Genomic DNA, 18,578 nt, shown 5'->3' on the forward strand with positions numbered 1-18,578 from the left:
CAGAGATAAGGTTAGCACCTCCAAGATGGGGCCAATACTACTGAAGAGAATAAACAGTGGATCCTTCAAATAGGAGTGATGGCAGTACACCACGATTCTTGGTCATGAGTATCTAGACTCCTGCTTCCTAGTAAGCTACAAAACAAGGCTGTTAGCTGAAGAGATGGGGGAAAGGACTCTGAAAAGCTAAAGTTGGAAATAGCTATGTTAGAGTGATGTGGGTTAGTCAGGGAATATAGTGGGGTTTCTGAGCTGTCCTGGGCATTCCTGGCAGTGCATTTAAAGTGAGTTATCAGCATCATTGTGTATCCAGCTTTTCCTCCTCAGTACCACAAGCAGCTGCTTCAAAACAGCTCTCTCTCTCTCTCTCTCTCTCTCTCTCTCTCTCTCTCTCTCTCTCTCTGTGTGTGTGTGTGTGTGTGTGTATGTGTGTGTGTGTGTGTGTGTGTGTGTGTGTGTGAGAGAGAGAGAGAGAGAGAGAGAGAGAGAGAGAGAGAGAGAGAGAGAGAGAGAGAGATGGTGAGCAGTGTCAAGAGCTTGGAGTAGACTCCATCTCAGTTCCCTAAAGAGCCTAGGGAGGGTTCAGGAAATCATTAGAGAGTGAAAACATCTTACAGTATTCAATCAGTAATCCCTCAGTCCAGGTATGTTTCTTTCCACTCGCCTCCTTAAACCATCAGTAATCTACTTGGGCACCTGGAAGCCCATCTCCTGTCTACCCTCCTCTCTCTGTCCTTTTCCACTCTTCATTCCCTGGAGTCCAAGACTCTTCCTGTTTTAGCCAGGAACTTAATTTGCATCTTCCGAACTAGAAAAACTAGGTTCATGATTAAATCCTTTTCCTCAAGGATTGGGCTATGACCCACCTGTAGCCTTAACTACGTATGGCTCTGTACTGCCTGTTCCAGGAAACAGCAACCCTGCCTTTGTTTCAAAGGTTATGACTACCTTGTTATGCTGCTCCTATAATTTCCCCACCCCAATTTGCCTGTCAAATCCCCCATTTGAAAATCCCCTACTCCTGAGCTATAAAACAAAACAAAACAACAACAACAAAAAACCTTATCTTGCTGGGCAGTGGTGGCACACACCTTTAATCCCAGTACTTGGGAGTCAGAGATAGGTGGATCTGTGTGAGTTTGAAGCCATCCTGGTCTACGGAGTGAGTGCCAGGACAGGCTCCAAAGCTACACAGAGAAACCCTGTCTCAAAAAACGAAGGGGGGGGGACAAAACTTATCTTGCCCATGTCCAATGTTGACCTCTTGAACCTTGCCTTATAGGGAGGCAGCCTGTAGACAGGAATTTTAAGAAGCTTGCTTTAATTGATTGCTTGTTTTAATTAATTTGGCCATGATGATTTGGGTCAGTGGTCTTTCCCCCGAATTTTTGGGATTAACATCCCTTCCCTTCCTTTAATTAAATGGCTTGCTTCCCAAGGAATAGTTTTTCATTATGCTCAAGAGCTTTCTTCCACCAGGAGTGAAGATGGGAAGGGGTAGAAACTGAAGGAAGCCTGCATCCCCCTTTCCCTGCACTGCTCAATGAGGGTTCTTCAGTTTGTATATTCTCAAGTGGCACACATTCTATAAATTAGCATTAGCACTTGCTCCTGTCTCAGTGCCTCAAATTTTGGCAAGCAGCTTCATTTGTGTAGGCTGTGTTCTCTCTGATATTCACATTCTCAGGCATGGGGCAGGTGGGGACTGTCCCTTTGCCTCTTCTCTCATTAGCTATTCCATCAACTCCCCCTGGCTAATCACCATGCTCACCTTCTTGAAGCCCCTATGAGCCTAGAGTTGTAGGAGTTTCTGTAAAAACTGTGTAAATACCTCCTACTTTCTTTCCACTCCCCAACTCTGAGGATGCTGAACAATTTGTTGGCATTCTTGGTGGACTGTAACAATGAGTAAAGTGCTATCTGAAGAGTCAAGCTACAGGGATCTTCATGTCTCCTTGTTGGAGCATGACTCAGCCCTCAGAGACTTCCCTTTTCAATGCTTTCATATACATTTTTTAAACCTGAATATATTACCTGGACCTCTTCCACATAAAAAGTCATTCTGTGCCCACTCAGAGAGTTATAAGTGCTTCCTGAAGTCTGTCCCATCCACTTGATCCTTCTCATCCAGGAAGAAGTAAATATCATTCCCAAACAGAAGGGTTATGAAAAATGACATCATTGGCAAACATTGCTGAGGTTCAGTCTTGGTGTTGCTTCGGAATTGCTTCAAATTTGAACTAAGCTAATGACTGATGACTCAGTACAGTTCCCACTCATTTACTGCAAAGGCTTGGTTGTCATCCTCTTCCTGGACTCTTCACACTGTGGCCATGCTTGGTAGTAACCCCTGGTCTTGAACATTACCTATGGGGCCCTGGTAGGCATTGTAGAGAGCCACTGTCTACTTTGCAACAGTTTGTGAGGGACCCCTATGGAGTGGTGGTACAAGTTTGGGCATTAACATCAGGTCAGCCTGGTCAACTGACTCTTTGATGTCCTGCCCACTGTCTCTGTCTTCCATAAAGGAATCTCATCTCATTAAGCATCAGTTTCCTCAGCTTCAGACTGAGGAGACCAATGATACCAAATCACAGATTATTGTAAGAAGTAAATGAAATCATATATTTAAAATATTAAGTGTAGTACCTGTCGACATCCAGTCTGTATTACCCCCATGCTACAGGAGCCATCTACTCTGGACTGATGACGGTGGGGATGAGATCAGAACCAATCGAACAGCCCCAGGTCTGACCCTGAGTGGAGGAGTGTGGACACAGGAAGGCCAAGATACACAATGATGTTAAAAAGATGAGACAGAGACATCTGGTCATATCAGGAGGGCTCCCAGTCAATACTGAAGGCCATGATTCATTGAACCACCATCTTAAGTAACCATCCACACCAGCATGTCTTACTAGCCCTCAGGGTGGGTATAGACTTGCCCTGGCCCAAGTCTTTTGTTATACAAAAATAGGAGCCATTCCCCACTGAGTCCAGACCATCCAGGGGGTAATCAGCAGACATCTAAAAGACAATAGAAGGTCTGAACTCTTAGAATTCATGGCCCAGTGGAAATAGTTCTAGAATATTATGTGGGCCTCAACAAGTACCCAGGCCACATCTGCTTAATTCATGTCATTATCATTAATTCAGTTTTGTGGTGTGTGTGTGTGTGTGTGTGCTCCTCTGTGTACAGGTTGTATATATGGGTACATGTGTAAGTGTTGTAGATATATGTGGAAGCCAGAGGATAAGCTCAGCTTTCCTCAGTAGCTGCCCATCTTGTTTTTTTTTAAGACAGTATCTCTCTCACTAGTCTGCACCTGGCTGAGTAGGTGAGGTAGACTGGTGACATCAGCCTCTGTTGTGCTGGTCTCAGGTCTGTAATCATGTGCCACTGGCTGGGCGCAGTAGCTTATGCCTTAAATCCAAGCTTGCAGGAAGCACAGGCAGAGGCAGATAGATTTCTATAAGTGTAAGATCATCCTGGTCTACATGTCAAGTTCCATTCTAGCCAGGGCTTCATATGGAAACCCTGTGTCAAAACAAAACAAAACATCAACCAAACCAAAAGAAAAACAAGTATATGCCACCATATTTGGCTGCTTTTTTTTTTTTTTGGTGGAATGTGGAATCCAAACTCAGGCTCTCATGTGTGCCTAGCAAGTACTTTATTGAATGAGCTATCTTCACAATCTGATTTATTAATACTTTTGCTTTGGAGACAGTCTTGTTATGCCACCTATCCTGGCTCCAAGTTCATAATCTTTCTGCCTCAGCATCCCAAGTGCTGGTGTTATAGAGTATGCTATCAGTTACAGTCATATTATTGATTTTTAAATTGTCTAACCCTAAGAGAACTTACATGGCCTGAGTACCCTTGTCTGAATCTTACTATCTCTCTCTAAAGAGCACAGGTGAGATAGTCTCCCTAGAACTTGCTTGTATAACATCTGTGTCCTTATCATACACTTCCTCTGAGCCATTTCATACAAATACTACAGGAAGAGGTAGCTCCAAATTCACTTCTAATTTCTATAGACCAGATGTGAGAGCTAAGGGAAGGTCTCTTTCCTGGGCACTAAAGAGTCGGTGCTTCTATTTCAGCTCTGTGGGAGGACAGGGATTATTTTTTCTTAGAGGTTACCAGTTAAGAGCTGTAGAAGTATGTGGCCCTGTTTTCAGCTTTACCCAAGTACCTAGAGAAAGGGTGGATGATGCAGCAGTAGAAGACAGCTATGGGCATCCAGGCCAGGGATTTTCAAAGTGAGTGACATGGGATCAATTCTAAAAGGGACATTGCATCCAAACTATCACCCATGGCTAGCACTCTTGCCGATTAAGCAATCTTCCCAACCTGAGTGTTTGTTCATGCTGCCTTGTTGTGGAGACAGTCTGTAGTCCTAAATTGCTGCTGCTCCAGAAAGTGCTTAAGCTGCAAGGCAGCTTCTGGGGAAGGGCTTTGGCTACTCCTCCTGTGGCTGACTCCTCCGTTCACAAGGCACTGCAGGTGCCTTGCCACTATAGGTCTAGAATGGCAGGTCAGCTAGCTCAAGGCTGAGCCTGGTCTGTGCCCTGGTCTGAATTCCCTCACTTGACCCTTACATTCTTAGTTGTTGTGTCTAAAAAAATGGAGAGGATGATTCCTAGCTCAAAAAGTCTCTGTGCTGTAACTGTCATGTAACAGGACTAAAGGATGGAGCAGGGTTTTGCACCATGAAAACTACAGAATCCCAGGCTCCCTTCTTCCCGCCCCCACCCTCACAGCCTCACCACACATCTATCCACTAAACAGCCAATTCTCAAACCCTTCCTTTTTTAACAGAAAAAATGCTTTGCCCTCCATAAAACATTAGCAAATAGTGATGGATTTGGGGATTTTCAAGGAAGAATGGTGTATGAGCATGTAGAGTGTGCTCATTTGCTTTGTAGATAGATTGTAATGACTTTCCACCACAAAACTCACTTGAGGTTCTGCTAAATAAAGAGCTAATGCCACTTTACTCTTTTCTCTCAACCCTTTTTTGCTCATGCAAATCAGAAACATCCATCCTCAGTGGCTCCCTGGCCTTTTGGATATGGGAAACCCATAGCGCAGCTTTTTTCCCCTCCCTGAAAATAACATAATTGTCAAGTACTCGTAACTTCTGAGTGCAATTTCAACCCTCTCATTGATAAGGCAATAACCCAAGCAAACAATATCAGATGAAGTTACAAGCCTGAATGTGGGGATAGAGGCATCATTCGAATGAAATGAATTGAAGTTCTCCATAAAGTTGCACAAATTCTTACCAGCAGAATAGACTTTGGATAGAGCTATTAGACTGAGCCATTAAGCTGCCTGGTTACTAGTTCATCTTCCAGAGAGCCTGGGCACAGACTTGCTCACAGTGTTCAGACTTCTCAGATATGGCTCCCCATGATAGAAAACCAACTCAGTTGTGGTCAACTCAGGCTGTTCATGTCTCACTCCTCTTTTGCTTATGTGTCTACTGAGTATCATGAAACTCTATTATGAACTTCATTTGTGACTGATATTGAAAGACAACTGGAAGATCTATTCTGAGCACAAGGGTCAGTGTTCTCTCTTTTGTTTTTGTGTTCAGGTCGTAGTTCCTTGGAGTCACCCTCAGGAATGCCTTCTCCTCCTGATAACTTTGTATGGAATCTCACCTGGACAATGAAAGACTCTTTCCCTTTCCTGTCCCACCGCAGCCGATATGGTAAGTGTATTTTTGACAATTATCCAGGGCGCACCATCACTGCCTTTTAATTAAGGAGGCTCTGAGATTCCAATTGTGATCACCAGTGATCCAGGAGTACCTCAGTCCCCTATAGCAAAACATATATTGCTCTACTGAGCAAGGTTGCTCAAGAACACCACCAGACCATCTAGCTAAGATGTTTATGTTGCACTGTGAGTCCTGGAGGAAGCCAAGGGCTTTCTGGCTTACATAGTCCGTCCTCCAAGCCTTCCTGGTACACAGAATCCTGGTATCACTCCACCATTCCTTCAATGTAACCCTCATTTGTATTTGATTATAGCTTTTTGGATTTAAAGTTCTTGCCTTTAATATTTCTAAAGACCATGATCTTTTAATAGTGGATTGTTATTAGGGAAGGCACAGGTCTTCCAGGGCCCCTTCAGTGACTCCATTATATTTGGCTAACTTCTGTTCTCAAACAGGTTATTTGGTGTTGTCTCTGCACATTTGATTGTGCAACAGCCTCAAAAGGTCAAGAGAACTGGTCCAATTCCAGTTTGTGCAGGTGCAGAAATTAATCATAACAGTGTCCCATAGAGTGGGGCCACTAGCCACAAATAGGTAGTTCTGTTTCCCCCAGGAGGCCGCCAACTCCACTTGTGAGCTGCAGTCCTATCAGCCCTCAGGAATTATGTTGACTCATTCTCAGTGTTCAGCCTAAAAGCTCACAGTAGCAGGGGCACTGCCATTGGAACATCAGAGTTAGAGGAGAGGTGAGACTTTCCCAAGGAACACCTTCATTTCTTCAGCTCTTTTGGTGTCAACCCCTCAAAGACAGATAATATGCCGTGTTTGCACCCCTATTTTACTTCTTCCCTGGAAGACACTGCTAGAGGCTTATGTATGATAAATGAATGCAGAAGGCTTCCAGATATAGAATTCTCTCATCAGACCTAATTCAATTAAGTATTTATGAATCCAGTACAGCGCTGAGTTCTAGATGCCCTTCTGGGCATATTTACCTATTCCTGCTTCTTAGTCTCTGCCCTTGGGCCTAACCTATTTAAAGTACACCTAACAGAGATGTTCCACTCACTGTAGAAAAGCTTCAGTCGGAAGCCTGCCATCCCTCATCTGTTACACAGTTAGTCTTGGCTTGTATTAATGGCACCTTTCATTTCAAATTGAAAGAAAGAAATGCATATAAACCCCTTGGGCAGTTTAGAATTCTACTCTGAGCTGAGTTGTTGCTTGTTACTCCTAAGTATCCCTAGAGGGAGGGAAGGCTTGGTGGTTCTTTGGGAGGTTCCACATAAGAGTTGCTTCTTGATTTTAATTAGAGTATATGAATGCATCTTATGATAAGACCAAGTACCTATAAACAATTGAAAGCTGGTCTTTTGTGTGGTTGACATTTTGTCACCAGATATGTAGTACAGCTGGTCTTCAGATAACACTTGGAGTTCTCACTCAGAGGCATTCATTTTCTCTGTAGTACACTTGGAGTTCTCAGAGGCATTCATCTTCTCTGTAGTACAACTTTTATTTTTAATTAATTTTTATTTAAATTTAAAACAAGCTTATTTTACATACCAATCCCAGTTTTCTCTCCCTCCTATCTTCCTCCCCTCCACCCCCAACCATCCCCTCATTCTACCCCCCATCCACTCCTCAGGGAGGGTGAGGCCTCTCATGGGGGAATCATAAAAGTCTGACGCATCATTTGGGGCAGGACCTAGGCCCTTCCCTGTGTATCTAGGCTGAGAGAGTATCCCTCCATAGGGAATGGGCTCCCGAAGTCCATTTGTGTACTAGGGATAAATCCACTGACAAAGGCCCCATAGACTACTCAAGCCCCCCAATTGACACCCACTTTCAGGGGGCCTGGTTCTATTCTATGTTGCTGGTTCCCTAGCTGTCTGGGGTCCATGAGCTTCTGCTTGCTCAGGTCAACTATTTCTGTGGGTTTCCCCAGCATGGTCTTGACCCCTTTGTTCATCACTCCTCCCTCTCTACAACTGGATTCCAGGAGTTCGGCTCAGTGTTTAGCTGTAAGTGTCTGCTTCTGCTTCCATCATGTACTGAATGAAGACTATAGGATGGCATATAAGGTAGTCATCAATCTCACTATAGGGGAAGGGCATTTAAGGTAGCCTCTCCACTATTGCTTAGATTCTTAGCCAGGGCTGTCCTTGTGAATTCCTGGAGATTTTCCTCATGCCAGATTTCTCATTAAGCCCATAATGGCACCCTCTATTAAAGTATTTCTTTCCTTGCTCTCCTTCTCTGTTCTTCCCCCAACTTGACCTTCCTGATCCCTCCCCTTCTCCCCTCCTTACTTTCCCCTCCCCTTCTCCTCCCTCTTTCTCCTACCCGCCCCACCCCGCTCCCGTGCTCCCAATTTGCTCAGGAGATCTTATTCCTTTCCCCTTCTCATGGGTCCATGTATGTCTCTCTTAGGAGTAGGACAACTTTTATAAAGTTTAGAATGTCAAAAGTTTAGTTCCTGCATATCATAGACAGCAACTATTGGTTCCCTATGGAGGCCATTGATGAAGGTTACAGATCAAAGGGAGAAAATCATGGGAATTTATGAGGACCCTATTACCTACCACTTTTACTTGGTAGACCCACTTCCTCTCTTTGAGCCCCACCTTCCTTACCAGTAAATTGGAAGACTGGGATAACTGGGGCAAAAAGTAGATCAAGCTGTTTCCTAAGATACCTTTCAAACTGTTCTCATGGTCTAGAAACTCATGATTTCCCTTCTTTGTTGAGCAGACTCAAACCATTGATCAGTTAGTGTCCAAATATGGGGCCAAGGTGTCAACATCAACACCATCATTACTGTTGGTTCATGACAGAAGCGTTGACAGCTCCTTGATGAAGTATAGTAATGCTTTCCAATCCTTCCTTTTTGCCGTATTTAATTCTGTGGGACTCATGGAAACTGCAAAATCACCATCAGCACTTCCATGTCCACATCTGTGTGGCTAGCCCCATGCTAGATGCTGGAGCTGATGCAAACTCAAAAATCAGTTAGATGGGGTCCTGGCCTCTCTTAGTTCATAGGCCAGATAAATAATTCTGTAGTCAGCTTATCCATCCCATTGTCAGTGAGTGACACTGAGGATTCACCCTGAGACCTGTCATAGAGAAAACTAGTAGTAGAATTAGGGCCAGACTCCTATCTCCTAAGGGTGTTTTGTGGGGTCTCAGCCTACATGTCTATGAATCAAAAAGGCCAGCAGGCTCGTGGGTGATAAATCCACACCTTTCATCTGCCAGGAAAGACATTTTAAGAAATGTTAACAACTTCATTAATTTTAAGTCCTCAAACAGGGGCAGAGAAATTTGACTGGAAAATTGCCACCTGAAGGAATAGTTCTTCAGACTGTGGGACATCATGGAGTCTTGACCAGTATAGTGTGGAACTTCACATTTGGTTGACTGGCTTAAGCTATATCCCGGTGGACAGGTGGGGGCAGTGAGAGCAGCATCAACAAGCCACCCATGGGTGACGTGATTTACAGAGACAGGCCAGTCCTCTCTCAGGCTAGCTGTCCACCCTGAATGGAGAGTAGCTTTCTTCTTGCTAGTGTTTTATGAGAAAAGACAAGGTAGAAAGAGGCTAATAAGATTTACTCACCCCCAGCCTGTAATTATCTGCTTGAGGAAAAAGTTTGACCTACCTTTTTGAAGGCTCCCAATATTTCTTCTAATTTACGCCAGGGCCTTTTGTGTTGTATAAAATATATTCTCTTCAGTGGCATTCAGTATCAGATTCCAGCTCTCTCTGGCCTCTGTCTTGAATGACGATAGCCTGCTAATCTCATCATGGGAGCTGAGAGCTGCACATTCCTCTCCCAGGCTTTGAAACAGAGAGGACATATGAAGACAGATTTTCCTCACCAAATTTCCTTTTATCATTGGCTCTCATGCCTGTGGACTTAGTTATGTGCTTGGCTGAAGGATTAGGCTCTGAGTAGGTACTCATAGACAAATGTCCTCCATTAGATCCCATGGGATGCTTCAAGAATACAGCTGCTGGGTTTGTGAAAGGGAGCTTGATTACCTTGGGTAAGAGAGCCACAGAGACAGATGGTGTTCTCCCTAACTTTAACTCTCGTGTTTGCCCACTCTGGAGATGAGGAATCAGATCAGTATTTTATTATTATTTTGAATGCATGTTTGTGTGCACTGGTGTGCTTGTGTATATGTGTAAATGCATGTGTGTGAATGTCAGAGGACAACCTTGGATGTCATACTTATAAACACTGTCCACCTCTTTTGAAATAGGCTCTCTCATTGGTCTGAATCTCATCAGTTAGACTAGACTGGTTGGCCACTGGGTCCCAATAACTCTTCTGTCACCACCTCCCCAGCATTGGGATTCTATGCATGAGCTTTCATGTGGGCATTTCACTCAGGTTCTCATACTTGCAGGGTAAGCACCCTATTAACTGAGATACACCCCTAGCGCCTGGATCAATATTTTAAACAGAATAACCATGGATTCTTCCCCAGGTGACAAAGACAAAGGATATTTTCATTTTTTTGTTTTTTTTTAAACTGTAGTACTTTAGAAAACTTTCCCATGCATTTTTCTCATTTAAGTGGCATTATGAAATTGTAGTTGGAGGAAATTATTTTAAGTTCCATGTTTACATGAATGTCAATGGAAGGTGGAAGGAGTTTATTATTAGGGCTTTTAAGCCACAGAGTGGGTGAACTCAAAAAGCCCAGATTCTCTCACTTCATGCTGATATCACAATACCTAGCATTGGAGATGAATGATCAGGCTGATGTCTAAATTCTTGACTATCTCTAGAACAAGCATTTGATGTCTCTGGGTTGAGACCAATCCTGGCAGGCTAGGCAAGGAGCCTTCCAAGAAGCATGTAGGTTGAGCCACTTGGCACTGTAAACAATCTTATATACTCATGCAATTTTCCATTTTAGACTGTGGTCTTTATTATGGGTTGCACAGTATATTTGTAGTTGTATCAAGTTAAAATTATGACACAGGGATTCATTGGGTCCAGACACCATATGACTTCTGGGCTTATAAGAAGAGAAACCACAGACACAGATATCCACCAAGCAAACTTCCCGTGACTCAGAATTCAGAGACTGGGTCTACACTTCGTATGCCAAAGAATGCCAATGATGCTGGTAGCAATACAAGCTAAAAGAAAGATGTGGATTGGAGTTTCTTCCAGTGTTTTAGAGGTAACATGACCTTGAAAAATGCTTGATTTCAAATAACTTACCCCAGAACCATGTCAAAAAACATTTTCTTATTTTAAGGAGTCCAGTTTGTTGGCCTTTGTGATGACATCCCTAAGAATGAAGTTCAAACTATCATCCATCCTCCAACACCCCAAATTCACAACTTTGATTCTCACTAAATGAAATATGCCTCCGGACACCTGAGTTTACAGAAGATATTGTTGGGCTTTGAATAAAAGTTCTATTGAAACTTTGTCTTCTTTCGGGAGCAGAGGGACCACTCTAATTTAGGGGCTGGTGCTTTTGAAAAGAAAAATTAGACTTTTTAATTACTTTCCCTGCCTCCTCCACCATCTGAACTGTTGATGGATCAGTTTCTTTGATTGAAAAGACTGGGTCAATTAAATCTATCTCTCAAAAAAATTAACCTAACACTGAATCAAAAGTGGAATACAGAAGGACCCTCCATCTCCCTTGTGGGAATTACTTCAGAACTCTAGCAGGAAGTCAGTTTGATCACATTTCTGGAATTACATATTTCATGTGACTGCCCACAATCAGCCATTCTGGCCTTCAGAAGCCTGGTGTCACTGAAAGGCAGCCCCTAGCCTCCCCCATGAATCATTGTCATGGCTGAAAGCGTCCTTAGGGCTCTTCTGCCCTGTCCAGGAGATCCTTTTGTGCTCCTCTCCCAGCCCTTTTCCACTGAGCTGAGAAATCAAGTTATTTCCTAGCTCATACATCTGTATTCTTATCTGCAAGATGGCAAAAAAAGGCCTCTGGATGCATTCACCAAAAACCCCTCTGAGTCCCAGAGGGAATAATAATGCCAGCAGTCATACAAGACCCAAGAACATGGACCATCTGTCACCTCAAGGCCATGACCTTCTGGGAGCCAATGGAATCAATCCACAAAAATTCAATAGAAAGCAGCTGGCTTGGAAGAAGGATGTTTAAAATGCTCCTCTTAGTCATATGCCTTTAAAATGAAGATGCATAAAGCCAGTGAATAAATATGAATGAACATTTTATGTAAAGGCGCATTGAGCAAAGGAGAGGCAAAAAGGAAAAAAAATGTCTGAATAAAAGAGCAGAGAATGATTGACCAAGTAGCATAAATATGAGAAAATCAGGTCCTGAGAAATCTACTGAAAATACTTGTCATAGAGAGAGAAGAAAAGGAGATAGGAGATAGGAGTGGGGAGTGACTCACCATGGCTAACTGAGCTCGTATTGTCACATATTTCTTGTCCTGCTAGCATGGTTTCACCCCTGGACATTCAGCCCCCCCAATACTCGTCCCAATCTTGGCCTTTTTCTTGATTATTGTTGTGTATTTGCATGGCTTAGATAATCCCCCTGTCCCCCCTCCCCACTGCTACTGTGCTTCCAGCAACACAGGGAATGAGTGTGAACATTCATTATTGAGCACCCACTGTACCAGGTTGTGTTCTAAATGTCACTGGTAAGATTAAATGGGATCTTTTTCTTCAAGGGACTCCAGAGGAAGAGGTAGCCTGTCTGTTCTATGATAAGTGCAGCTGTGGAGGGATGTTCAAACTACTCTGGGACACAAAGGCAGAAGATCCAGTTCTTAGAGGACTTCGAGAGGTAGACATTGCAGAGATAGAGACAGCTAAGCTCTAGGCCTTGGACTCCGGGAACACTGAAGAGACCAGTGATGAGGGTAATCTGGATAAGGAGAGCTTAGACATAAAGACACAGGCAAGACCAGGATGAGCTTTATGATGTACAGTGTAGATGAACTGGGAGGGGCAGCAAGGACAAGACCAGAGAAATAGTTGCTTCTGAATGTGTTCAGAGCCTCTTTGTGTGAGAGCATGGCTTCAGAGGGTACAGTGCTTTGAATAAGAATGGTCACCATAGACTTATATACTTGAATACTTAGTCACCAGGGAATGACACTATTTGAAAGAATTAGAAAGATTAAGAGGTGTGCCCTTCTTGGAGAAAGTGTGTCACTGAGGGTGGGCTTTGAAGTTTCAAAAGCCCATGCCAAGCCCAGTGTCTTTCTGCCTATGGATCATGATATAGCCCTCAGCTACTGTTCCAGCACTTGCCTGCATGCCGCCATGCTCCCAACTATGATGATAATGAACCTCAAGAGCTGCCTTGGTCATGGTGTCTCTTCACAGCAATAGAACAGTGACTACGACAGAGAGGGACATCAGGGTCATGGCAGAGCCCTTTTCTGGAGCATCCACTTGAGTGACAGAGTAGACTGAGATACCATTAACTAAAAAGAGAAGAAGAGAAACATTTGGCAATAAGAGGGGGCACCCAAGGCATCAAGAGAGAAGGAGAAGGTGGAAAGATTCATGTTGGACACATTAAATTTGAAATAACCTCAGGATGTCTAGGGGGAAATGGCCAGTGGAGGGTTAGGAAGCCTCCCACCCCCTCCTTTCAAACTGTAAGAATTACATTCAGCAGTCATGAGTGAGGTGCAGAGTTTTGTTTTGACAGCTTTGGGACACCTGAGCTATTGTATCAGAATATTTCTAACCAACCTAGAAAGGGAAGTGCCTAAAGCATATGCAGAAAAATGACTGATGGAAGTGAGAGGCAGCCCTCTTCAAATGAAATATTTTGTCAGGAGCAACTTCAGATGCAAAATCACACATCAGAAGAGACCTCTCCTGTGTAGGACTTTAGCCAGACCATTTAGAAAGAATGACTAGAATAATTTCATCTGTGAGAAAGTCATAGGAATTGTGAGTGGTCAAGAGCCCACAGCTGTCTGGTCAAATAGCTTCATCTTTTAGATGAAGAAGGGAAGGCCCAGAGGTGCCTTTTGTTCTGTAGAGCAGTGGCAAAGTGGAGATTGAAACCTACAATGCTTCTTGGCAAACCCTATACCTTACCTCTCTATAGTAGTGGCATGGTTATGGCTCTTTCTGTGCCTGCATTTACATGAAATTCCTTATACATCAGCCCCAATCATTGCTTTACCAATCTTATTATTTAGATATCATGGGTTTCTGTCAGCCTAGCAGAGTTGTGTTGCTCTAAGAATTGCTCTGTGTACAGCGGTAACCTCCTCCTTGCCAGGCTTAGTGTAGGTACCTCATAGCCACCTGGGGAACATCAAAATCTAGATTGTGGGGGTTACTGCACTGGCAGTTAATCTTGAGACACTTTAACATCTTCCATAATCACTGCACTGATGGTCTCCCAGAATCTTCCCAAAGACATATACAGACCAATGAGGAAAAAGAAGTCACCCTGGATCTTGGCTCCCATTCTTGTGAGTTTTCTTACTTTTAGTCATAGCCCTACATTCTTTGGTTTCCCCCACCCCCATCGATGAAGAGCTACAGACGACCAGTGTCTTTGGGAGAGGGGAAATTGAATGAGATCCTCCATAGGTCCCAATCCCAGAAGTCAGTCTTGGACAGAGGCATACACGAAGAAAGTCAAATGGACACATAGGTTATATACACGTATTTGCACACATGCACACATGCATATACTTACAACAATAATAACCAAATGAGAGATCATTTATTTGGGAGGAGTGAGTGGAGATGTGGGAAGAGGGAGAAAGAGGGTGATGCAGATGCAATGCTTGTGTATAAAGTGCTCAAAAATATTTAAATCATTTAAAGAATGTCAATGGTCATGATTTCTAGGGACAGCATTTTGTGACAATTGTGAGGACTGATCTGAATATGCTCAGAGCACAGGTGTTTTACTAATTTACTGGTGCTTTCTGAACTTCATACCATGGGAGCAGTAGCCTGTGTTTTGGTATCATTTCGTGTGTGTGTGTGTGTGTGTGTGTGTGTGTGTGTGTGTGTGTGTGTGTGTGTGTATACATACATATATACATACATACATACATACATACATAAACCTATATATATATATATATATATATATATATATGCCCAAAGTTTTGTTGTTAGAACTTATGAGTGTCTAGTTTTCCCTTCCATAGCTTTAAAGTATTTTTATCTTTAATCATGATAACATCCAATGTAATATGTTTTCAAAACTCACACAATTATACTGTTGGACAATATTAGTTCCCAGTCCAGCTCAAGTCTTTTTCTATCCTTTGTTCTCAGCAAACTTCCTGGTAATTCATTTACTGTCTATGGAAATCTTAACAGTCTTCAAGATGCTCTGCACATATGGCCTGTCTTCTTTGTGTGTCCCCATGTCTGTACTGAGTCTACATACTTTAAGAGTTAGATATGGCAAGCCTAGCTCATTAGTTGGGATGCAAGTATATGACAATAGAGAACATGCTGAGGTGGACTGGCATTCATCTGTTTCAATATTGTCATCAACTGGGAGCCCTCAGGTTTGCTGCAACACTCAGCAGATTCTGTCTCTCCAGAGACACAGTAGTAAGTGAGAGAAGCACGTTGCATCTTCTCAGGTCTTCACCAGCTTCCTCCTGTTGCCATGGATGCCACATGACTCAGAGCTTTTCTCCTGGGTACTCATCTCAAGAATCTCAGTCACAAAGATCCATTTAGAGAGGTGCCGTATTGACTGGTGGTGCTAAGGTGTCTTCTTCACCATGTCTTCTGAACTCTTGTTTATTCTGTCTGAGACCTTCCACTTCACCCACATCCACACTGACAGAGAGAAAGAGCATGCCTAAATGTTTCCTACAAGGTCACTGAACTGGAAGACCAACACAGACCTCAGCCCTCTAACTTTTCTAGACTGCTGTCCATACCATCTGGGCCAAGTCACCTGACTGTCTCGTGCCTCAGTTTTCCCTTTATAAAACGAGGAGGCTGGGCTTGTTAATTTCAGAATACCTGTAATTTTTAATTACTTAGAGTATTTTTTTCTGAGATTAAGAGCAGACTCTTTTTTTCTGTTTACGGATTATGTAGATGGAGACATTGTGATGCCCACAGATGAGAGAAATGAGAGTTTAGCTTTCTGTGGCGTCTACCACCGCCCTGTGTGCTCATGCTCAAGCACCTCCCCCTCTGAGGCTGTGTTTATGTAATTGATTGATTAAAGGAGACTTGGCTCGTCTTCCCTGCAGATTGACTGTGAGCAAAACAGATGTCTTGAGTTGAGTGATTGGTTCCCAGATACATCCCAGGACACAGGACAATGGGAAGGGAGTGAGTGATTTCAAGTTCCCCGGCCCCATGACAAATGAGTGGTGGGTGTGAGTGAGGGGTGGAGAGGGGCCAGGTTGGGTATTTAGTGTTATGAAGTGAGTGGCCAGATGTTGATGGCAGCTGGTGGATTAATACCAAAGGTGACTGGTGGGCCAAGTGTCCCTTTAGGAAATTACCCAGGAAGAGGAAGTAGCAGTCTTTAATCATCTAAGCCTAGGATGGAAGGAAGAAATCCCAGCTTCCTTCTGCCCAGCTGGTAAGAGCCATGTTAGAGAACTTGCTTTGGCCACCTTCCCAAAGGGGGTGATTAGTCTTAGCATGGTAGTTACAGAAGAAAATTGAAATTGCTTTATTTCACCACTTCATTTCCTGATTAGGAAATGGAGCTCTATGCAGATTAAAAGCCATGCATAAGGTTGCATGATCTCAGTTGAGGTCTTCCAGATGAAGCATTGAGTGATTATCACTGGCTCATCTCTTGACCTTCACACCTCTGAGTGAAACAAGGTATTTGACACAGTCTTGCCCCCAGCACTATACATCCAATGCTACTGTTGACCAGTGTACCCACATAAAACTAGCCATGGTGGAAATCTCTTGGTTTGGTTGAGAGACCTTGTCTCAATGAACAAGTGCAACAGTGATGGAGGATGATTCCCCACGCTAACCGTGGGCTTCCATGTACATGTGTGTACATACTGCATGTGCACCCACACATGTATCCACAGTACCCACAGCAAAAATGATGCCCATTACTATATAAAGTCAACCTGTATGCACCTCACCATACTGGTATCCAGTGTATGCTTATTACATTTATGCTTCCTCATGAAAATCCATGGCACAGTCTCTGCCTTAATCCCCATTTTGTAGCTGAAAAGAGTGAAGAACAAAGATTGTAAATGGTTTTCCCTGTGAAACACGGCTGGCAAGTGACAAAGATAAGTTTTAAATGTATCTTGGCAGAATATATGCCTCTAACATACTTGTACTATCTCCCCAGACACCTCTTACCCACAGGTGCTGATAGAAAACAGGGAGAGAGGAAGGGGCTCCCATTATAGTCAATAGCTCCTTGAGTTCCACAAGTCAAGTCAGCTCAGTTCATACCCAAGAAGGACAAAGTGAAGCCAGGGTAGTATGGGAGTATCTACCCATGCAGCTAAGAAAGGAGGTGAGTATCTTTCCATGCAGCTACGAAAGGATGTGAGCATCTACCCATGCAGTTAAGAAAGGATGTGAGCATCTACCCATGCAGCTAAGAAAGGATACCCAGGGGTGAGGAGATAGGTTAGTGGTTGAATGTTTGCCACATAATTGTGAGGACCTGAGTCAGGATCCCAGAACCCACATAAATATCAGGTGGCTGTGACAACATGCCTGGAATTCCATTCATGGAAGGCAGAGAGCAAACTGCCCCGTTAGACTAGCCATATCTGTGAATAAGGTGTAAAATCAATTGAGAATGATTTCCAGTATCAAATCTTGGGTTTTCATAGTGTATAGATACCCATATGCATACACATACACAAATTGCCCCAAACCACAAGACTAATTTGGCCCCATTCCAAGAACTTTCTGGTGAACTTTCCCCTTCCCTCCCAGCCCTGTGTGTCCTCTCATACCATTCTCACTGTAGCTTGAACAGACCTTCTCACCAGCAGGGAACTTGCAGCAACCATCAAAAGCAATTTATTGGCAGAAGAGCAGATTTAGTTTGAGAGAACCCTAAAAGCCTTCCTGGAGATGAATTGAGCCATCCAATCATTGGGAGATATTTGAAACCTGGCCATGTGTGGTTTTGCCAACTAATTCCAGAAAAACAAAACAACAACAAACACCAGTGGATTTTTTGAGACTTTTCCTAATTGTATAAGTTATTGCTTTGTTTGTTTGTTACCCAAAGCTTTAAGTAATTGTAATAAAAATCACAGGGTTTTAGTACCATTTCTGCAACCCACCCACTGTGCATCCTTTGGCAAGCCCCACAATGCCTCTGGCTTCAGTTTCTGTATCTCAGATAGACCCCCAAAGTTCTTCATGCTCTTAGGGTCTACAATTGAGAGTTATTTACAGACCCCTGAAGAAAATGAGACATTGGCTTGTGCCATAGGATTGGCAGCTGCTGGGGGTGTTCCCTTGAGCTGGTGTAGACATGAAGGACTGATGATTTGGGGAATGCCAGTTTCTCCTGCTCTGATTAATGAGCTTAGGCTTCAAATACAGATGCCTCTAAAAGCCAGTGGCAAGAGCATCACCACATGTCCCTCTCTAAAGGCCAATGGCAAGAGCATCACCACATGTCCCTGACACCTCATGCAGTTTATTATTAAATACACAAAGCAGACTTCTCAGGAACACACTGGGATATCTATGCCATGAAGTCAATGAGCCCAGCTAGATGTGCCAATGAATGGAGCCCTGAGAAGTAAGAACTAGTGATCAGTGACCATGACATTCAGGTAGCCCACGCTTGGCACTCTGTAGAGATGTGGCATTCAAAAGGCCTTCATTAAGTGGA

General features: G+C 43.4%; 1 protein-coding gene across 1 annotated transcript in view; it reads left to right on the forward strand.

The window, feature by feature from the left end:
• Alk (ALK receptor tyrosine kinase) overlaps positions 1–18,578 on the forward strand; it is a 688,619-nt gene that overhangs the window by 200,652 nt on the left and 469,389 nt on the right. Inside the window, exon 2 of the mRNA XM_027424412.2 lies at positions 5,610–5,726. Coding sequence (XP_027280213.2) covers positions 5,610–5,726 — 117 coding nt within the window. The remainder of the gene's footprint in view (positions 1–5,609; positions 5,727–18,578) is intronic.

The sequence above is a fragment of the Cricetulus griseus genome, chromosome 7 (genome assembly GCF_003668045.3).
Source record: "Cricetulus griseus strain 17A/GY chromosome 7, alternate assembly CriGri-PICRH-1.0, whole genome shotgun sequence".
NCBI classification, from domain to species: Eukaryota; Metazoa; Chordata; class Mammalia; order Rodentia; family Cricetidae; genus Cricetulus; species Cricetulus griseus.